Here is a 24181-nt window from a genome sequence, read left to right as displayed (position 1 = left end):
GCGTCCAGCTCTAAAATGACATATGAGCAAAGACAACTGAATGATTTGATTTGTTATTGCTGAAAGGAACACATTTTATTTATATTTCCAGGTTTTGTTATGCAGCATGTTCATATTTGAATTTGTATAATTTTGACAGGATATATTTTTATGGAGAGCAAAATCTTTTGGGATATTTAAAATCTAAGTTTATTTTTTATATAAAATTACATAAGAGTAAAGAAATTTGAATGTTTGTTCTTTTAATGTTTACTTTATTTCTAACTTGTATAATTTAGACAGGATATATTTTTATGGAGAGCAAAATATTATAAGTTGTTTAAGGTTTGAGTTGATTTATTCAGGAATAATATTCCTGTCTGTTTTACCATTCCTACCAAAGATATTTCTGTCGACTAAATAAAAATTCCTTCTATTTAAAATTTAAATAGAACTTGAACAAATCGATAGTTCATAATATCCACAGACTTGCACGTAAGAGCGGGAGTTATCCATTTTAACAAGCAGCGTATTGCACTGATCCGAAATAGCTGTGTGTGTATATATGTAGATATGTATGTATATGTATATATATGTTTATATATGTGTGTGTATGTATGTATGTGTGTATGTATATGTATGTGTATATATGTAGATATATATATGTATGTATATATGTGTATATGTATAGATATGTATATATATATGTTTATGTGTGTGTGTGTAAATATATATATATATATGACAACAACACTCATCACTCACAACAGTGACAAAACAAATACATTGACAATCATGTTACGTTATTTTCAAAATGTTTCCTTTTCTTTTCATTGCTTCTTTAACACACTACTTCTCAGCTCTTGCTGGGTATTTTACTAGTATATATATTATAGATATATATATATATATATATATATATATATATATATATATATATATATATATATATATATATATATATATATATACTACTCAAAAAAATTAAAGGAACACTTTTTACTCAGAGTATAGCATCAAGTCAATGAAACTTATGGGATATTAATCTGGTCAGTTAAGTAGCAGAGGGGGTTGTTAATCAGTTTCAGCTGCTTTGCTGTTAATGAAATTAACAACAGGTGCACTAGAGGGGCAACAATGAGATGACCCCCAAAACAGGAATGGTTTAACAGGTGGAGGCCACTGACATTTTTCCCTCCTCATCTTTTCTGACTGTTTTTTTCACTAGTTTTGCATTTCGCTATGGTCAGTGTAACTACTGGTAGCATGAGACGAAACCTGGACCCTACAGAGGTTGCACAGGAAATCCAACTTCTCCAGGATGCCACATCAATGTGTGTCATTGCCAGAAGGTTTGTAGTGTCTCCCAGCACTGTCTCAAGGGCATGGAGGAGATTCCAGGAGACAGGCAGTTAGTCTAGGATGAGCTGGACAGGACCATAGAAGGTCCTTAACCCATCAGCAGGACTGGTATCTACTCCTTTGGACAAGGACAAACAGGATGAGCATTTCCAGAGCTCTACAAAATGACCTCCAGCAGGCCACTGGTGTGAATGTCTCTGACCAAACAATCAGAAACAGACTTCTTGAGGGTGGTCTGAGGTCCCAACGTCCTCTAGTTGGCCCTGTGCTCACAACCCAGCGCAGTGGAGCTCGATCAGCATTTACCATAGAATACCAGAATTGTCAGGTCCACCAATGGCACCCTGTGTTTTTCACAGATGAGAGCAGGTTCACCCTGAGCACATGTGACAGACGTTGAAGGGTCTGCAGAAGCCATGGAGAATGTTATGCTGTCTGTAACATCATTCGGCATAACCAGTTTGGTGGTGGGTCAGTGATGGTCTGGGGAGGCATATCCATGGAGGGACGCACAGACTTCTACAAGCTAGACAAAGACACCTTGACTGCCATTAGGTATCAGGATGAAATCCTTGGACCCATTGTCAGACCCTACGCTGGTGCAGAAGGTCCTGGTTTCCTCCTAATGCACGACAATGCCCGGCCTCATGTGGCAAGAGTATGCAGGCAGTACCTGGAGGATGAAGGAATTGAAACAATTGAATGGCCTTCACGATCCCCTGACTTAAACCCAATAGAACATCTGTGGGACATTATGTTTCGGTCCATTAGGCGCCGCCAGGTTGCTCCTCAGACTGTACAACAGCTCAGGGATGCCCTCATACAGATCTGGGAGGAAATGCCACAAGACACCATCCGTCGTCTCATTAGGAGCATTACCCGACGTTGTCAAGCATGCATACAAGCTCGTGGGGGCCACACAAGATACTGAAAAGCATTTTGAGTAGCAGAAATTAAGTTTTTAAAAAAGTGGACTAGCCTGCCACATCTTCATTTCACTCTGAGTTTAGGGTGTCTACACAATTGAGCCCTCTGTAGGCAGAAAACTTTTATTTCCATTAAAAGACTAGGCATCCTTTTGTTCCTAAGACATTGCACTGTCGTTATTTGTATAGATATTCAACTTCATATTGAGATCTAATGTATCTGATGTGTTTCTTTAAAGTGTTCCTTTAATTTTTGTGAGCAGTGTATATATATACATATATATACATATACATATACATATATACATATACATATACATATATATATATATATATATATATATACACATATATATATATATATATATATATATATATATATATATATATATATATATATATATATATATATATATATATATATATATATATATATATATACTAGCAAAATACCCGTGCTTACTTGCGAGAAGTAGTGTGTTAAAGAAGCAATGAAAAAGAAAAGGAAACATTTTGAAAATAACGTAACATGATTGTCAATGTAATTGTTTTGTCACTGTTGTGAGTGATGAGTGTTGTTGTCATATATATATATATATATTTACACACACATAAACATATATATATACACATACTGTATCTATACATACACACACATATATACACACAAATACATACATATATATATATATATATATATATACATACACACACACATATATAAACATATATATATATACACATATACATACATATCTACATATATACACACACAGCTATTTCGTATCAGTGCAATACACTGCTTGTTACAACGGATAACTCCTGCTCTTACGTGCAAGTCTGCGTGGATATTATGAACTTATCGTATTTGTTCAAATTCTATTTAAATTTTAAATAGAAGGAATTTTTATTTAGTCGACAGAAATATCTTTGGTAGGAATGGTAAAAACAGACAGGAATATTATTCCTGAATAAATCAACTCAAACCTTAAACAACTTATAATATTTCGCTCTCCATAAAAATTTATCCTGTCTAAATTATACAAGTTAGAAATAAAGTAAACGTTAAAAGAACAAACATTCAAATTTCTTTACTCTTATGTAATTTTATATAAAAAATAAACTTAAGATTTTAAATATCCCAAAAGATTTTGCTCTCCATAAAAATATATCCTGTCAAAATTATACAAATTCAAATATGAACATGCTGCATAACAAAACCTGGAAATATAAATAAAATGTGTTCCTTTCAGCAATAACAAATCAAATCATTCAGTTGTCTTTGCTCATATGTCATTTTAGAGCTGGACGCCTGGCATCTTTATTTGGCAACAGGTTCGTTTATGTTTGGTGTGAGGTTCTGTGTTGTGGAGATTCTCAGGATGGATTGCAGGTGCTCATCAGTGAGGCGACTCCTGTGTGCTGTTTTGTTAGTCTTTATCACTGAGAAGAGCTTCTCACACAGATATGTGCTACCAAACATACACAAGGTTCGAGCCGCATGTAGACGGACTTTTTTTGTTCTTCAAAGTCACCAAAGCGCCGTGCAAACTCAGTGCGCCAGTTTATCAGCAAAGTGCGTATTTGGGAACACCGTAGTGACAACTTGGTTTAACATTACTTGGCAACAGGGAAAGTAGGGCAAGTTGCACTGGTGCATTTGTGTCTCCCATAAAAGTAGCTTCACTTGAAATCACTTTGTGATTGTGCACGGGTAAAAACGTCCGCTGAAGTGTCAGATTCTTATTTAATTCTTCTGCTTTCTGTATCTTCTGCATTGCATTCAGGTTACCCTGATGTTTTGTCTCATAGTGCCGTCTTAGATTAAATTCTGTAATTACAGCCACATAAGCTCCACAAATGAGACACACGGGTTCAGTAAACATATACTCAGCCTCCCATCGGTTTTTAAAGGCTCTATTTTCAGAATCAACTTTTCTCTTCAGCATCGTGTGGGCTAGCTTCGCAATAACTTGCAGCATCATAAGCTAGACTTGATTAACGCGGTAAGTGTTCGGCAAGGCAGCTGAAGCGCTGCATTATGGGATCTGTAGTTTATTGTGTTACCAGCGCTTCATATCCCCGGGCCATTAATAACAATAATACAGTATATAAAATGATCTCGCGGGCCGGATTTAATTACACACCGGGCCGGATGTGGCCCGTGGGCCTTGAGTTTGACACATATGGACTAAATAGAACTTGAAAAGATATATTTTTTCGAATGTGATCATGCAATTCAGATTGAGTTGACGCGCACTACAGTACATCGAGCCCGCGTGCTATTGTGGTTTTGCCTGCATGCCTCAATAAGTTACCCTTCCCTCGTTCTTACTTTTTTACCGTTCATCTAATGAATACACTGAGTACGGCTTTACCAAAACAATCACTGATGGCGAATAAATGATCCATTATTCATAAAGCTTTAATTGGTGATCTGTCTTTCTGCGTTAACCGCATATTTTTTCATACATCTCAAACCAAGGGGATGCGAGGGTAAAATGAATCGGGAAGCGCTGTACATACTCAGTGCACCCCCTCTCGGGAATCAAACCTCGGACGTCGGCGCTAGAGGCAAAGCCTCTACCATTGCACCATGGCATGTGGTTTGTCTATTTGAGAGTATGTAGATCGGGATATATATATATATATATATATATATATATATATATATATATATATATATATATATATATATATATATATAGATATAGATATAGATATAGATATATATATACATACCCGCGCTTCGCAGCGGAGTAGTGTGTTAAAGAAGTTATGAAAAAGAAAAGGGAACATTTTAAAAATAACGTAACATGATTGTCAATATACAGTAATTGTTTTGTGTGTGTTATGAGTGTTGCTGTCATCAAGGATTTGATTATTATTATTTCTTTCAATCAGGTTCGTATTTGTAGGATGTGTTGTGTTCAAGTTACATTCTGTGTTTGTGAATCGTTGTAAAGATTTCATTCCTCGAATCGTTTCTTACTGCATCAATAAACAGCTCGTCTTCCTCTTTATCTGAGACGTGACATTCTGCAGGCACGGGTTTTTTTTTACACTGTCTTCCTTTAGCGGGACATTGACTTTTTCCAACGTGTGCTTTGTTTCCGCAGTAGCTGCACTTATGAATATTCTTGTATGTATCACACACTTCATATTTTTTTGCTGCCTTCTCAATTGTGTAATTCGGTTTTTGATCAGCACTCTTTGGAACTGTTGCTTTTTGTCTGTGCACTGCGTCAGTTCACGTGAGCCGCCGTGTACATGCATCGAAGGTTCCCAGCTGTGCTGGTGCCATCTCGTGCAATGTCCATGGCTGTATTTAATGTTAGCCAAGACCCGGCACTTGAAAGTTTCTCTCGCAGTTTCGCTGAGTTTGTGCCAAACACCACCCTGACCATCTCATCTTCCTCTGCATAAGCACAGTCCTTCACCAATGAATATTTAGCAGCAGTGTTTCTATTGGATTGCCGCTGACGGACGGCCTTATATGGGCAGGCACTAAATTACGTGGGAGGCGAACTCCGCCTCCCACGGGCATCGAGCAGAAGTCTATTATAGTATATGGACGAAAAAATAGGTTCCAGTTATGACCATTACATGTAGAATTTCAAAATGAAACCTGCCCAACTTTTGTAAGTAAGCTGTAAGGAATAAGCCTGCCAAATTTCAGCCTTCTACCTACACGGGAAGTTGGAGAATTAGTGATGAGTGAGTGAGTGAGTGAGTCAGTGAGGGCTATGCCTTTTATTAGTATAGACTAGCAGAATACCCGCGCTTCGCAGCGGAGAAGTAGTGTGTTAAAGAAGTTATGAAAAAGAAAAGCAAACATTTTAAAAATAACGTAAGATGATTGTTAATGTAATTGTTTTGTCATTGATATGAGTGTTGTTGTCATATCTATCTATTTATATATATATATATATATATATATATATATATATATATATATATATAGCAAAATAGCTGCGATTGGCAGCGGAGAAGTAAAAAGAAAAGGAAACATTTTAATAATAACGTAACATGATTGACAATGTAATTGTTTTGTAATTGTCATGAGTGTTGCTGGCATATATATATATATATATATATATATATATATATATATATATATATATATATATATATATATATATATATATATATATATATATATACACACACACACACACACACACAGACACATATATATACATATACATATATATACACATACTGTATATATACACACACATATATACATACTGTATATACAACATATACATATCTACATATATACTGTATATACACATATATATACAAATCTACATATATATATCTACATATATATATTAGGTGGGACTCGATTAAAAAATTAATCCAATTAATTAGAGGCTGTGTAAGAATTAATCTTGATTAATCGTATGTAATCGCGACACGAATTTGCCCCAAATCGCAAATGTTTTTTTTTTATTTAAAACGGTTTTAGTGGGCTTACAGAATCAAATAATAGACATGGACATGAATATTGTAAACTGAAGCTGTTTTAATTTCTGAAAAAAAGCTTTTAAACTGCATTTGAATTCAAAACAGAAACAAAAATATCATCCCTGGTTAAAATTGGGCAGACTTAAAAATAAAGTGGTAGTTTAAGTACTTTAAGTACATTTTCAGAATAGTATTGTCTTTAAATAATAATAACCAAAATTTCACCATAAAGTGCAGTTTTTCTTCTTAAAAAATAAGTCAGAAACATAAAAGGTAATTTGACCAGCTTACTCTTTAAACTCTGAGTAACATTAGCCAAAATTATTTTGTACATTAGGCTAAAACAGTGTGATCATTGAACATTTTGTAATTAGATGTATTTAGAATTACTAACGGTCACGGAAGTCCAATGATCCCCAGTAAGAGCCACAAAGTCCGCTTTCTGTAATGCATCTAATTTTGCTTGCTTTTCAGTGTGCACAAAACCATGCTTTTATCAAGGCTTACTGGGTAGTCGAAATGATCAGTCGAGGAACGCGCTTTATTCCGACTCTAACATTTTTGTAGCTGTGATGTGTGCATCAGTGTAATGGATGTACCAGGAAATCATGCATTGACAAAAGTTCCCGCTTGCTTGGAATTGAAAGTGTGATTAAATGCGCTATTTTTAACGCGTTATGGAGTACATGCATCAAGCTTCTCAACTGTGCTTGTGCTAAGAAAGGGAAAATTTTAAAAATAACGTAACATGATTCTGCGTAACCTAATATTTTTCATACGCCCCAAACCAAGGAGATGGGAAGGTAAAATGAATCGGTAGCGCTGCATAGTCAGTACATCCCTCTCGAATCGAACCTCAATGTCGGCGTTAGAGGCTTAAGACTCTACAATTGCGCCACAGCTAAAGTATGTATTGTAGATCGGGCTATAGATATACATTTATATATATACCCGTGTATCGCAGTGGAGAAGTAGAAGTTATGAAAAGAAAAGGGAACATTTTAAAAATAACGTAACATGATTGTCAATATACAGTAATTGTTTTGTGAGTGTTATTGAATGTTGCTGTCATCAAGGATTTGATTATCATTATTTCTTTCAATCAGGCTCGTATTTGTACGATGTGTTCAAGTTACATTCCGTGTTTGTCAATCGCTGTAAAGATAAGAGGTTTCATTCATCGATTCGTTTCTTACTGCATCAATAAACAGCTCGCCTTCCTTTTTATCTGTGATGTGACAAACTGCATGCACGGGTTTTTTTTTTTACGCTGTCTTCCTTTAGCGGACATTGACTTTTTCCACCGTGTGCTTTGTTTCCACAGTAGCTGCATTTATGAATATGCTTATCAGACGCTTCATATTTTTGCTGCCTTTTCAATTGTGTAATTCGGTTTTGTTCAGCTTTTGGAACTGTTGCTTTTATCTGTGCACTGCATCAGTTCACGTGAGCCACTCGGTGTACTTGCATCGAAGGTTCCCAGCTGTGCTGGTGCCATCTCGTGCTATGTCCATAGCTTTATTTAATGTTACCTTAGTCCTGGCACTTAAAACTTTCTCTGGCAGTTTCGCTGAGTTTGTGTCAAACACCACCCTGACCATCTCATCTTCCTCTCCATAAGCACAGTCCTTCACCCGTGAATATTTACCCGTGGCAGTTTGCTATTGGATTGCCGCTGACGGATGGCCTTATATGGGCAGGCACTAAATTACAAACGCCAGCGGCAGCCTGTCTATGAACTTAATTTAAAGTGTAGGTTTACATCGTGCTTTGTTTCCGAAGTAGCAGAACTCGCTTCTTATTGTTTCGCTGCCTTCTCAATTATATAATGCATGTTTTCTTGAGCGCTTTTTTGAGGTCTTCCTGGTTTTCTATGTACTGCGTGATTACATGGGAGGCGTGATGATGTCACACGAAACTCCCCCACGGCGTTGAAGCTCATCTCCATTACAGTAAATGGAGAAAAACTGCTTCCAGTTATGACCATTACGCGTAGAATTTCGATATAAAACCTGCCCAACTTTTGTAAGGAAGCTGTAAGGAATCAACCTGCCAAATTTCAGCCTTCCACCCACACGGGAAGTTGGAGAATTAGTGATGAGTCAGTGAGTGAGTGAGTGAGTGAGTGAGTGAGTGAGTGAGTGAGGGCTTTGCCTTTTATTAGTATAGATTGTGTATTATTCAAATGGCATCAAACTGAAACTCACCTCATGCATTAGCATGCAGAAAAAGATTAGGACTGCATAACTTGGACATACCTTTTTGGTGAACTCAAAAGTGTCTTGTTTTATCTACGGGGAAAATGTATTTTTGGCAATTCAGACAACTTCTTTCGCCTGAGATTTCAACTGTCATGAATATATCTGCTCAACTACTGAAGCTGTAGATCAAAACAAATTGTGCCGTGCAGCACGAAAATAAAATTTTAAAACAGATTTGACATTAAGCATTCCTTTCTGGAATAAAAACTCCTTATCCCTTGTGTTTTCAACAGCAGCAGCTAAGTAATTCACTTTTTCATATTAATATATCACAATATAGATCTTTAATAATATTAAATATGATTTATCTGGTAATTAACAGAAACAAGTTAATAATAAAGTAAAATAAATATGGATCTCAAAGAAAAAACAGAAAATCACTGAACACAAGAATTAGTTCTTTGGCTAGGACTATATCAACTTATAATTGAATTATGTCTTATACAAAGGGAATCTGTATATAAAATACAATGATAATAAACCTGAAGTTTTATAAAACAGACAATGGCAAGGCAGAAACAGAAAAAATAACATAAAATCTTAATTACAGTTTGTCAGAAAACACGTGGGAAACTGATAAAACTCAGAAAAAAAGTTTTAACATGTCACTGAACAAAAATATTTCTGCACTCAAATCTAACCACCAAGTGTATATATTTTGAAAATATATATCATAAGAATAGGCTATTGACAGTCATCAACATGAACAGTGCCTCTGAATTGTACTTCAAAGTAGTTGGATAGGCTTTTTCTCAGCTCACTGTAGGAAACATTTCTTGCAATGGTCTGATTTCATTACATTGAGTATAATTCCAAATTTAACAGGTAATGGAAAACTGCTATGGACTGAACAAAGTTAAAACTTGTCTTTTGAAACATTGCAGTACATAAAATACTTCTACAGGTCTTGAACCTATTTATTAAATTAAGTAGTAAAATGCAGACTCCCTCTTCTTAACCATTAGTACAATTTCAGAGATGTACAGAGTATCATGATTTAAATGCACTCTGAAATGCTGAAGAAAAACAAAAGCTTGAGACAAGATTCAGAATTAAACAGAACAGTCAACCAAAACATACAGCCAAAGGTATATGAGATGGACCCAAAAAAAAAACACTGCTAGTGTAAAGCTTGCACATCATTCTAAGCAAGAAGGAAACATGAGTACTGAGAAGTAAAAGCAGATTCTCATCCATCATGTAGTACCATCTGATTCATTCATGCAATTAATGTAGAGAGACAATGACCTTGCATTGAAAATGTCATAAAGAAATATTTTTTGTCAAAAATTAATAAGGAGGTCTATAACAGATGGAATGACATCAACAGGAAGGTGATAACAACATTACTGAGTTTTAAACTATGAGGAATTTGCAGCAGTATTAACACAACAGATATAATTTTGATCCACTACACTCTCACTTTGAATCACTCCCATTCTTCTAATCTGGATCATTGGGTCTTACCACGCTGCACGAAGAATGAAAAACAGCAATATAACCCAGTACAGACAAAGAAGAACTTTGTCTGCACACCCACCTTTTGAAACTTTGACTGCAGGCATGTATCCTTTATCAAAATGCCCTGACCAATAGCTTTATACAGGGTGTGGCAGAAATAACTCCCACATTTCAAAGGGGGATTGAAAAAAAATGCTACGAGGTATCACCAAAAAATTTTTAATTCCCAAATGTAGATATAAAAAAGTTTTTTTACTTTAAGTTTTAAAAATTATATCGTCCAAATGGTGGCCTTAACGGCTGATACACATTTGGAGCAGTTCTTGGAAGTTTTCCATCACTCTCGCTAGCATGTCGGACAATATTTCTTCAATTTCTTCTTGAATAGTCTCCTTTAGTTGGTCCAAGGACCGAGGATGACGATTGAAAACCTCGGCCTTGAGGTACCCCCACAGAAAAAAGTCACAGGGACTTAAATCAGGCGAGCGCGATGGCCATGGAACTGCCTCGCATAAGGAGACCACTCGACCCGGGAACATCTCCTGCAAAATCTTGCGCGGACGATGTGCTGTATGGGCCATAGCTCCATCCTGTTGGAACCAGAAGTCCTCTAGGTTGTGTTCTTCCCCGTACTCTTCAGTTTTCGGGCGCAGAAAATTCTCCAACATGTTGCAGTATCGATTGGAATTCACAGTAACTGTGGCTCCACCCTCTTCAAAAAAGTAAGGCCCAATGACGCCTATAGACGACACAGCACACCAAACGGATCACTTTTGGGTTGTGAAGAGGTCGTGCATGGAGTTCTCAAGGGTTTTCAGCAGCCCAGTAGCGAAAATTTTGTTTGTTCACTGTGCCAGAAAGGTGGAAATGGGCTTCATCGCTACTCCACAGAATGCCAGCGGGAGGCACAGCTGCGAGGATCCCATTACAGAAATCTATACGTCCTCCCCAGTCTGCTGGAAGACAATTCCTGACCAATCATAATCTTGTATAGGTGTAAATGAAGGTCAGTATGCAAAATTCGCCTCACAGTTCTTTCCGAAATCCAAACAGGTGATGCATGTTTCCGTGCTGAACGCATTGGAGACAGCTCAATCGAAGCCCTCACTGCAGCAATGTTTTTGGGTGTTCTCACATTTTTGGGACGTCTGGGTGGTTTTCTCTTCAGTGCAGATCCTGTTGCCCTTACTCTTTGAGCCCATAGCAAAATCGTTTTCCGGTCTGGAACACTTTCATTAGCACGTAAACCAAACCGCGTGCAAAACACCCTCTGCGTCGCAGCTACAGATTCGCCATTTTTGAAAAAAGCCTCCACTGCAAAGCCTCAATGCTCACCTGACCATGGCATGGTGACCACTGAAAACTTTATTATGTACCGTACCTAAAGGAACGGACCGCACCGCTCTACCTGCTTTGGGAACCCTTTCATCCAAAACTCAAAATTACCCAAATCTCAAGCAAATAAACATGATACTCAGAACATTTATCTGCCTGTTGACAACTCACAATTATTTGTGAGTAGTATTAGATAATATGAAGCTTTCATCAATATTATAACTTTAACCAACTACAGTTAGGGTGTAAAGTCAAGTCTGTTGCTTCACTGAGAATGTTATTTTTTGGTAGTAATTATGAAGCAAACTAATGTTAGACTAAATTGCTATGAACACATAGTCGGCATAAACTACAATCCTTAAGAACGATTTTAGGTTAGGAGATTTTTAATAGGTTACATTATTTAAACCTCACAAACATGAGAATGTTTTATTTTAGAAGAAAAAAAACACATGAAAACATTTCCATTTTCAATTTAACCAACTACCAAAACAATTACATCAACTACCCTTCAATTACATCAAGGCGAAGATGGTAGCCTCAAAAACAAAATCAACTCAGATAAATACATCAGAATTATGTACAATGTTACTCATTAATTATGATCTAATGTTTCAGAATTTTAAGATTATTTGTTTACTGGACATATTCCTAATAAGTACGTTAAATTCTGAATTGCTTCAGAAAATAAAGCACCCTGTGTACCGCTGTGCTTTTGACATGGACAGTTATGCTCTTATACAGTATTTAAAGAACTATGATTTATAAGAATAATGATATTTTTAAAACAACTCCAATTTCTCTACACTTCACAATACAAATATTTCAAATAAATGTGGCAGGGGAAAGGTGACTTTTTTAAAATGCTGGAGCATGAGTCCATTCTCAATTCTGAATAGCATTATGACTTTCACTCTTTCCATTTCAGCAAGGAAGACCTAAGCTTACACGCTCATTATGTTGATAAATTGCTATTATTTCATATTCAACTGAAACTGTACTCATCCACACCACATAGTCATTCCTCTCAACGTCTAAGTTTATAGATCCACACGTTGTAGCAATTGTTTCGATACAGCACTCCTGGTACTACAACAAACTTAGTCAAACTTTTAGCTGTCAGTAATTCAGAGAAAGAAATACTCTGGACTACTGTAACAAAATAAAAATGACATTGAAGTGATATTAAATATACCTAAACATTAAACAAGAGAGATTTGAAAAAATAGAAAGAATTCCCCTTTTCATAATTCAAGGTTTAAACTGCTTATTATATAGTCATTTTATGCTCTGATAGCTCTTTGATCTAAATGACCCATGCAAAAATACATCTACAGAGACTCAGCTACTGCTTCACAAATGTGAATTTAATAATGAATACCTACAAAAGTTCTGAAAATTCTGATAGATTAGGTGAGTTGCAAAATATTAAACCTTAAATTGGTATACAGTGATCCCTCGCTATATCGCGCTTCGACTTTCGCGGATTCACTCCATCGCGGATTTTAAATGTAAGCATATCTAAATATATATCACGGATTTTTCACTGGTTCACGGATTTCTGCGGACAATGTGTCTTTTAATTTATGGTACATGCTTCCTCAGTTTGTTTGCCCAGTTGATTTCATACAAGGGACGCTATTGGCGGATGGCTTAGAAGCTACCCAATCAGAGCATGTATTACATATTAAATAAAACTCCTCAATGATATACGATGTGCTTCCCTCGCAGTGCTTGATTGTTTGCTTTTTTCGGTCTCTCTCACTCTCTCTGCTTGACGGAGGGGGTGTGAGCAGAGGGGCTGTTTGCACAGAGGCTGTTTGCCTAGAAGATACGGACGCTCCTCTACAAAATGCTGCTTTATCGTGGTGCTTCGGCATACTTAAAAGCACAAAAGCACGTATTGATTTTTTAATTGTTTGCTTTACTCTCGGCTCTCTCTCTGACATTCTCTGCCCCTGACGTTTACTTCTTTGAAGAGGAAGATATGTTTGCATTCTTTTAAATGTGAGAAAGAAATGTCATCTCTGTCTTGTCATGGAACAAAGTTTAAACTTTTGACTAATGGGTGTTATTTCATGTCTAGGGGGCTCTAATAATGTTAAAAGTGTGGGAGAGTTTATAAGGGCTTAAAATATATAAAAATAACCACACAAACATATGGTTTCTACTTCGCGGATTTTCATCTATCGTGGGGGGTTCTGGAATGCAACCCCCACGATTGAGGAGGGATTACTGTATGTGTGTATATATTATATATACATATATATATATATATATAGTATCTCTTATTATATCTTTTCATAGGACAACACTGAAGATATGACACTTTAATACAATGTAAAGTAGTCAGTGCACAGCTTGTATAACAGAGTATATTTGCTGACCCCTCAAAATAATGCAACACACAGCCATTAATATCTAAACTGCTGGCAACAAAAGTGTATACACCCCTAAGTGAAAAATATCCTCCAAGGTTATTCCTCTTTTTATTTTTATTTTATTGTACAGTACAATCAACTCTCGGTAGCGGGCAGCAGGGCAGCCTTGATCTTCACCTCAGATCTGTTTGCCTTGGGAAGCCCTACCAGGAGCATGTAGTTCCTGACAAGAGGTCTGCTGGGAACGTCTGGTGGAGGAACCGGTCAGAAAGATCTTTAACTGCCACTGAGGGAGGCGAAGGACATTGAGTCTGAATGGGCCATGTTCCGAGCCTCTATTGTCAAGGCAGCAGAAGGGAGCTGTGGCCGCAAGGTTGTCGGTGCCTCTCGTGGCGGGAATCCACGAACCCGGTGGTGCACACCTCAGGTTCAAGAGGCCGTCAAGCTGAAGAAAGAGTCCTATCGGGTCTCGTTGACCAGTGGGACTCCAGAGGCAGCTGAGGGGTACTGGCAGGCCAAGCGTGTGGCGGCATCGGCTGTTGCAGAGGCAAAAACTCGGGCATGGGAGGAATTTGGGGAAGCCATGGAAAACGACCTTCTGTCGGCACTGAGAAGGTTCTGGCAAACCGTCAGGTGCCTCAGGAGTGGAAAGCGGTGCTCCACCAACACTGCGTACAGCGGAGATGGGGCCCTGCTGACTTCAACTGTAGATGTTTTTGACCGGTGGAAGGAATACTTCGAGCATCTTCTCAATCCCACCAGCATGCCTTCCTTAGAGGAAGAAGAGGCTGGAGGACTCCGGTGGGGGCCCGTCCATAACAGGGGCTGAGGTCGCCGAGGTAGTTAAAAAGCTCCGAGGTGGTGGGGCCCCTGGAGTGAATGAGGTTCACCCTGGGTTCCTCAATGCTCTGGATCTTATGGGGCTGTCCTTGTTGACACGTCTCTGCAACATCGCATGGACATTCCTCAGCCTTCCCAGTAAGGTCTATTCAAGGGTGCTGGAGAAGAGAGTGTGGTCGATAGTCGATTCTCAGATTCAAGAGAAACAATGCAGATTCCGTCCTGGCCATGGAACACTGGACCAGCTCTACACCCTGCCCAGGATCCTGGAGGTGGCATGGAAGTGTGCCCAACCAGTCCACATGTGTTTTGTGGATTTGGAGAAGGCATTCGACCGTGTCCCTCGAAGCATCCTATGAGATGTGCTCCAAGAGTACAGGGTACAAGGCATTCAGTCCCTGTACAGGAGGAGCAGGAGCTTGGTCTGCATTGCCGGTAATAAGTCAGACTCGTTTCCTGTTGAGGTTAGACTCCGCCAGGGCTGCCCTTCGTCACCGATTCTGTTCATAAGTTATATGGACAGAATTTCTAGTTGCAGCCAAGGGGGGGGGTCTTGTTTGGTGACCTCAGAATCTTGTCTCTGCTATTTGCAGATGACGTGGTTCTGTTGGCTTCATCGGACAGTGACCTCCAGCTCTCACTGGAGCGCTTTGCAGCCGAGTGTGAAGCAGCAGGGATGAGAGTCAGCACCTCTAAATCCGAGGCCATGGTTCTCAGCCGGAAAAGGGTAGAATGCTCTCTCCGGGTTGGGAGCACAGTACTGCCTCAAGTGGAGGAGTTCAAGTATCTTGGGGTCTTGTTCACAAGTGAGGGAAGAATGGAGCGGGAGGTTGACAGACGGATCGGTACGGCTTCCACAGTAATGCGGGCTCTGCAACGGTCCGTCGTGGTGAAGAGAGAGCTGAGCCAAAAGGCGATGCTGTCGATTTACCAGTCGATCTACATTCCTACCCTCACCTATGGCCACAAACTTTGGGTAGTGACCGAAAGAGCAAGATCGCGGATACAAGCGGCCGAAATGAGTTTTCTCCGCAGGGTGGCTGGACTTTCCCTTGGAGATGGGGTGAGGAGTTCAGTTATCCGGGAGAGACTCGGAGTAGAGTCGCTGCTCCTCCGCATTAAGAGGAGTCAGTTGAGGTGGTTCGGGCATCTGGTTAGGATGCCCCCTGGACGCCTCGGGGTCCTCCCAGAGGAGCTGGAGGGGGTGGCTGGGGAGAGGGATCTCTGGGCTTCCCTGCTTAGGATGCTACCCCCGCAACCTGACCTCGGATAAGCGGTGGATAATGGATGGATGGATGGATGGATGAATGCATGTAACTGCTCAATACTGATTACTTGCAACACCAAATTGGTTGGATTAGCTCGTTAAGCCTTGAACTTCATAGACAGGTGTGTCCAATCATGAGAAAAGGTATTTAAGGTGGTCAATTGCAAGTTGTACTTCCCTTTGACTCTCCTCTGAAGAGTGACAGCATGGGATCCTCAAAGCAACTCTCAAAAGATCTGAAAACAAAGATTGTTCAGTATCATGGTTTAGGGAAAGGCTACAAAAAGCTGCCGCAGAGGTTTAAACTGTCAGTTTCAACTGTAAGGAATGTAATCAGGAAATGGAAGGCCACAGACACAGTTGCTGTTAAAGCCAGGTCTGGCAGGCCAAGAAAAATACAGGAGTGGCATATGCGCAGGATTGTGAGAATGGTTACAGACAATCCACAGATCACCTCCAAAGACCTGCAAGAACATCTTGCTGCAGATGGTGTATCTGTACATTGTTCTACAACTCAGCGCAATTTTCACAAAGAACATCTGTATGGCAGGGTGATGAGAAAGAAGCCCTTTCTGCACTCGCGCCACAGAGTCACTTGTTGTATGCAAATGCTCACTTAGACAAGCCAGATTCATTTTAGAACAAAGTGCTTTGGACTGATGTGACAAAAATTGAAATATTTGGCCATAACAAAAATCGCTTTGAATGGCGGAAGAAGAACACCGCATTCCAAGAAAAACACCTTCTACCTACTGTCAAATTTGGTGGAGGTTCCATCATGCTGTGTGGCTAGTTCAGGAACTGGGGCCCTTGGTAAAGTCGAGGGCTGCATGAATTCAACCCAATATCAACAAATTCATCAGGATAATGTTCAAGCATCAGTCACAAAGTTGAAGTTATGCAGGGGTTGGATATTCCAATAAGACAATGACCCAAAACAGTTTGAAATCTACAAAGGCATTCATCAGAGGGAGAAGTACAATGTTTTGGAATGGTTGTCACAGTCCCCAGACTTGAACATCATTGAAAATCTATGGGATGATTTGAAGCAGGCTGTCCATGCTCAGCAGCCATCAAATTTAACTGAACTGGAGAGATTTTGTATGGAAGAATGGTCAAAAATACCTCCATCCAGAATCTAGACACTCTTCAAAGGCTATAGGAGGCGTCTAGAGGTTGTTATATTTGTAAAAGGAGGCTCAACTAAGTATTGATGTAATATCTCTGTTGGGGTGTCCAAATTTATGCACCTGTCAAATTTTGTTGTGATGCATATTGCATATTTTTTGTTAATCCAATCAACTTAATGTCTCTGCTGAAATACTACTGTTTCCATAAGGCATGTCATATATTAAAAGGAAGTTGCTACTTTGAAAGCTCAGCCAATGATAAACAAAAATCCAAACAATTAAGAGGGGTTCCCAAACTTTTTCATATGACTGTAAGTGTATGACACATTTCACTAATGATGAATGAGAAAGGTTGAGACAACAGGACACAGCAGCACTTATCAAATTAAGAGGTCAGCATATCAAACTTCATAACAGAAAGGTGCAGTGATCGACACAGTGACATAACAGACAGAAAAGTGGCACCAGACCAGAGGTCCACGTGTTTCCAAATTATTGTCAATGCCTTAATTCAATCTGTAGGTTAACATCATTTTAAATTCATGTGCACACACTGCAGATCAGACATGAAAAAAAACACTGTATAAGCACATTGAAATATGTTGATTTGACTTTCTCAGTTCTCCAATTACATTTTTTGTTTAGATGGTATTTTTTACTGCTAGAAGATTAGAAGTGTTGTTAAGAGCCCAAATATCATTAGAGCATTACAACAATTTTGTCAACAACAAGCCATTCAGCTCAATAAACTCACCAATCCTATTTGCCTAATGTCCCTAAAATAACACAAAGAAAATAATGCTAAAATAAATAAAAGGCTAGCAATTAAAAGACACCTTACCAGAACAAGACTATCTCTCAGCTACAGATTGAGCCTCCCAAAGATCCATGCAGATAAGAAAGAATACAGCAGGTTAAATTAGTTATCAAAGAAGCAAAAAAGGGATATTACACAATCATAATGGTGAGAAACACTACCCAAAACTGAGTCCCATTTTAGAAAAGTAGGACTTTAAAGCAGTTAAAGGCAGGATTAACTACAGACCTCTTTTTCAGTATAAATGAAAGTGCCATATACAGGGCTAAAAAAAGTAATTAATTTATGGTGATGAACAGTATAAAAACCATATTAAAATTAAAAAGGCACAAATTCAACTTCCTCCCTGAGACACTGGGGAAAAAAACTCTTATTAAACTATTATTAAAACTAGTTAAATATTTTCTAATGTAGCATTTCTTATAATTATTTTTAAACAGATAAACATCAACATGAAAAAGGTTTAAAAAATGTAACTAGGTACTGGCAAGTGTAAAAACATGATAAGGAATTAGCATTCTACCGACCAACATGGCAATACCAAAACTGAGTAACAGCTAAGGCCCAAGATATAAAACACAAACAGGTTCTGGCCACCTCACCACAGGTTTATTCTTGGGCAGGCTCAAATGTCTGACCAAACTAGTCTGGTCACAGACTCAGAATTATTGCGAAGTTTTCTCTGGTGTTTATAAAACAAAACATTTTTTCCTAAAGGAGTGGCAAGCAGCAAGACATTAGAAGTATTTCATGGAACTGCTGTCCTTTCAATGAAATGCTTGCTTGGAAACATAAACTTGGGTCATAAGCAAAGAGCATGATCAAAAGTTTAAAGAGAAAACTGCTTGTTTGTTTAATCAATATACCTTAAAGTAATCTAACAAAAAAGTGCATCTTTCTAACAAAAAATAAACAGAGGTGAAAAATGAATGAATATATAAAGTATTCTGGATGACAGGTATCGGAAAGGGTATATACTGTATAGTGCGCAGTTCATGCAGACACCAAGCTTTGCCCGACATGTTATCGTCTAACTTTTCATGTTGTTAATTAGTTCTTCTCTTAGAAAACTGACACTCTTACTTGATTTTACAAAAGATAAAGTCTAATGCCTGACAGCATAAAAATCACATCTCCAACCAGATGTGTGTACAAAACTACTGGATTAAACCATTCGAAGACAAAACGCCAAAATGATACGCGTTAAAGAAAACTTTTTTTAAATATTGCACCAATTATTTTAACAGTGAGGAGAACAACCCCAAGGTCTCTCGCTCCAGTCAATAACGTATGGCCCTTACCCACCTTTGGAAAAAAATGCAAAAAGGTACATTTTTGCAATTATATGCTCAAAGATTATTGGTCAAATAGAACCACATGATGATAACCACAAATGCAACCATTATTTAGAAATATTGAACATTCTTACCGTGAAAGGCTGATCGTTGATACTGCCCACAGCAAAGCAGTTGTCGCCTGGATTTACAGCTCCAGTAAGGACTTGATGGAGATTCATGATATTGTTAAATAATCCTACTTCTGACAATGTTTTATGACACAATTTTAGGCTCTGCAACTGATGATGTCGGAGTCTTCATTCTAGAAGTGGAGATAACAGTTGCGCAGCCATAACCATTCAGAGCTTGCCAATGTTTTTCCTTGTTTTCTCGTACAGTTCGTCCGCTAAATCTAAACAACGCATATACAAAAAAAAAAATTAGTAACTAAAATTTGATGCTACCGACACCTTGCAGTTAAGGGCACGGTGAATCTCTTCATGACAGCGACGGCACTACCATCTGTCATCGCAGCCAGGGACTTGGCTACCTCCCTACGAACAATCCCGTCCCCCTGGAAGCATGATTAAATTTGTCAAACACCCCATGTCACGCTCTGTGTCAGACGGCTCGTTCCTGGCAGGACCACACATAGAACTGGAACCTATCCACGGACTACACCATAAGTTTGCAAGGCACAGTCCGGGTCAGGTGCAACACGGTCGTTGGTACTGGCTTTCTAGCGACCCAGGGCCGTTGTGAACTACACAGAAACGCCACTACACACTTAAAGTTATCAAGCTCCGTTGAGATACGGCATATTCATCTCGTAAAAAATTGCAAACCAGAAACCTGCCGGTCGCGTGTGCCAAAAGCTCAAGCCAACTCTCTTACAGGTTTAAAGAAAGTACTTTTTCTCTCCGGATGGAAGCATACCATGCGCTGTACTTTGGCCTATTTAGTCATTTAATAGATACTCACGGCTTCTACCCACCCTAACTCTGTAGTTAGATCTGCGAGAAATATTCTACAACAAACAAAAACATAACCCAAATGCTGACCAAACTGGTTCGCGGTAACATACACGCAAATGTACCCATCGCTGCACCAATTTCGCCATATCCATCAAGATCACGCAATCCCACGTACTCTCGCGAGATGGACTTTGAGCAGCGCCCTCCTCCCCTACTGTGCGCGTTGGTGTGTCAGTGACACTGCAAAGTAGTGGGCGCGACACGAGCTCACGACTCACCATACGCAGTAAGGTGGCTTCGCTTCTCAGCGGGGGAGTGACCGCGGTAGTCAGTTTGTCTATACACAAACTCTGAAGATTTGCTTACAGCACCTTAAAAAGATATATATATAAAAAAAAACATACAGGCATGGAGAGTGTGAACGCAAACTGCTATCCCGCTGTGAGTTAAAATTTAACGTAGTTTATAATCGGAAAACTCTTGACACCACCTTGTCAAGCGACATTGGAATTCCATGCAAAGTCCATTCTTATTTAAAGTGCACAATGAAGGGCAAACTAAATTAGCATTTAGGTGTTTCTTTTCACAGTGTTGGCATTCATCCCGAAACTGACCCGATTCAGTAACGAATACTTTTATGCTTTCTAGGTGAAAGTACAGTGCGACTCTTTATCAAGTTGCAAAAATGTTTCTTAAATTTATCTAAATAGTATTATGCCCTTTCTGAATTTATAGGTTTTTTAAATTAACTTAGAACATCTCCAAAGTTAGTATAGGCAGCGCAGAATGCACTGAGTGATGGGTTACCGTCAGTTAATTTCAGTAGGTTTTGTGGATTTCACTAGTAAATTGCCAGCCCAGTGTTTAGCGCTATTTGGTTCTGTCTCTCGGTATTAATTGTCCTGTTCCTTTATTTATTTATTTATTTATTTATTTTTTATTTTTTTTTTGCATGCTTATTCTAAGTCTGTGACGTTTTCCAAAAGAAACAATGGATTTTTAATAGGCCCACCGGGTCGTTTTTGCCACGTGCACTGAGTACAGTGAATTTTTTACTTGAATATAATGAACATGCAACACACGCTGGCACTCTGCAGATTAAGTCCACAGTCGTGGTGAATGTGGTCTCTTGATGCAAGGTGGTTAGAGTGGATAAAGTCAAGCTCTCGGCCTTGCACTAGAAAAAGTGTGTTTAGAAAACGGAGAGATAGATATTAAAATAATTTAAAACCTTTTATTGAAATATAAAGACTAGGTTTTCCCTGTGACAAACTGACACCCTATCTAGATAGAGTTCATTCTCTGTTGTGCACACAGTATTGCCATGATTGCCATTAAAATATCAAAGTACATATTCTGTGTATATTCTACCCCATCCCAAATGTATATGTATTATGTAAATTGTGAGTTGCAAGTTGGCTATATGTTAATGTGTACATATGTGTCCAAAAATACTAATCAACATTAAACTTACGTGTTTTGAGCCTAGTATAAGCTCCATCTCTCATCTCTCTCAGCAACCTCAGTGACAGAACAAGTGAGTCCAGAAAAAAGTTCACTCAGGTGAACTAGGCAGTTGCCTAGGTTTGCAAAATCGAGGGAAGATGGGCATCATTTTTATAACTGTTACAGAACCTGATTTACAAACATTTGGACTCGATACAACACTAAGGGGAACTACCCTCACTGCTATATGTGTAAGTGGCCCAGAGCTACAAGTACCTGAGGGTTCACATAAACAAAATACTGGACTGGTCTGACAACACAGTGGCGATGTACAAGAAGAGCCAGAGTAGACTGTACTTTCTAAGGCGATTCAGGTCTTTTGATGTGAGCAACAAGGTGCTGGAGATGTTCTGCCAGTCCATAGTAGCCAGTGTGGTGCTCTATGCTGCAGTCTCCTGGGGAAGCAACATGAGAACAAAAGAAACACAATGCCTAAACATACTTATGAGGATACCTGGTCCATCACAGGGCGAACGAACCCTGGACACAGTGGAAGCTGTTGTGGAAAAGAGGATGATGGCACAATTGGATGCCATAATGAAAATCTCCTCCAGGAGGTGCTCCCTTGGGGCACTTTTAGTCCAATGCTCCTTCCAACATGTATCTTATTGATGATTGTCATTTTTATTTGAATTTAATTTAATTTCACATGGGAGGATACATTTTTTTTTTGCACAAGAGCCCATCAAATTCTACTGACACCACTGACGTAAGGTGTTGCTGAACTGTGAGACCGAAAGTATTTTCATAAACAAAGCTAAAAATGCCAAATGAAACAAATCAGTAATAGTAAGATCAAATAAATACCTTATTGTTATTTCAAATTATTCTAAACTGAAAATATAAAATGTAATGCATTATGTCCTTTTTTTTGATCCAGTTATGTAAAGTTAGGCCAGGTCAGGTTGGGGAGCATGCGCTGGTACAGCATGTTTCCACACTCACCACACGACGAAACAACTCAGCATTCCTGTTGGTAACCCCCCCAGGCAGACACACAGTCCAGTCCCACGTTCCGGAAAGGACCATCTATCTGCTGCAGTCATTTGTTACATGGGCGTTCTCTTGGCCTGGTCCAGCCCCTCGGGAAATCCCCCAACATGGCCGTAGTGCCATAAGTGATGCTCCCTCACAATGCAGGTAATGTGCCTGATTCAGGAATCCGTGAGCATCCGCTCCCTTGACACTAAGTCAAACCCTTCTCCTAAGGGAAACAGTACTAAAGGAGTACAGTCATTTTTCTCAGGTCACTGGATAGTATCCATGTCTTGCAACCATATAGCAAAACATGAAACACCAGGGCTCTAAAGACTTGGACCTTTGTTCTTTTGCAGAGATATCAGGAGTGCCACACACCCCTTTCCGGCACTTCCAGACCCCCATACTCTCCCTCTACAGACTTCATTGGAAGAGTCACTAGAGATATGGATGTCTCTACTGAGGTAAGTAAACCTTTCAACTACATCAACATTTTCTGCACAGACAGGTACTCTGCTGATGGCTGTGCCCAAGAAGTCATTAAAGGCCTGGATCTAGTTTTTATCCAGGACACTTGCAAGCCCAGACACTCAGACTCCTTGCTCAATCTCTCAACTGTAAATTGTTTAAAAAGAAAATAAGAGTTCCATGTTTACCTAAGAGAGTGTGAAATTAATGGGATTCTTTAATGGGATCACTAAATTCAGTAAGGTCAGTCATGGCACACGAACCAGACATATGAAAAGGGTTTTTTTGACCATCATTTTTGACAGGCATCTCCTATAGCAACAGCCTAGTACCTTTTTGGTTTTATATTACTGACTTTTCATAATTAAAAATATTTTATGGGTTACTTTAGTGGTGAACTTTTCTACAAATTCTTCTCTTTGTTGAACATAGATAATCAAGGCTACCATATGTGGCTGCATTCAAAGTATTGGAAACTAGTTTCTACACAAGTAGGGTGGGTGAATTTTGTATTATTGCATATTACTAATTTTTCAGAATGGATACATCTTATTTGAAATCTTCTTTCTTAACTGTTCCTCCCTGGACATCATTTGAGTCAGACTGAAGTAAAGTGAATTGAGGGCTCATTTCCACACTGCAGTGATTTACAGAATGTAAGTATACTATAAGTATAAATATACTATACTACAGAATGTTCCACCCTTGCGGAATCAAACAACCTACTCAGAACCTCAGTCTCACTT

General features: G+C 38.8%; 1 protein-coding gene across 9 annotated transcripts in view; it reads right to left on the bottom strand.

The window, feature by feature from the left end:
* Positions 1 to 20674, bottom strand: part of LOC120532692 (dmX-like protein 1) — a 315909-nt gene extending 295235 nt beyond the window's left edge. For 3 of the 9 annotated variants that reach the window (XM_039758975.1, XM_039758976.1, XM_039758974.1), the window contains exon 1: positions 19662 to 20619. In XM_039758975.1, coding sequence (XP_039614909.1) covers positions 19662 to 19748 — 87 coding nt within the window. In that variant the 5' untranslated portion in view covers positions 19749 to 20619. Of the gene's footprint in view, positions 1 to 19661 lie in introns of all 9 variants that reach the window. The other 6 variants (XM_039758977.1, XM_039758978.1, XM_039758971.1 and 3 more) reach the window with 5 other exon arrangements.
* Positions 20675 to 24181: the final 3507 nt, after the last annotated feature.

Source organism: Polypterus senegalus, chromosome 7 (assembly GCF_016835505.1).
Source record: "Polypterus senegalus isolate Bchr_013 chromosome 7, ASM1683550v1, whole genome shotgun sequence".
Classification (NCBI taxonomy): domain Eukaryota; kingdom Metazoa; phylum Chordata; class Cladistia; order Polypteriformes; family Polypteridae; genus Polypterus; species Polypterus senegalus.
The sequence above is the reverse complement of the archived record's forward strand: the minus strand, read 5'-3'. Positions and strand labels throughout refer to the sequence as shown.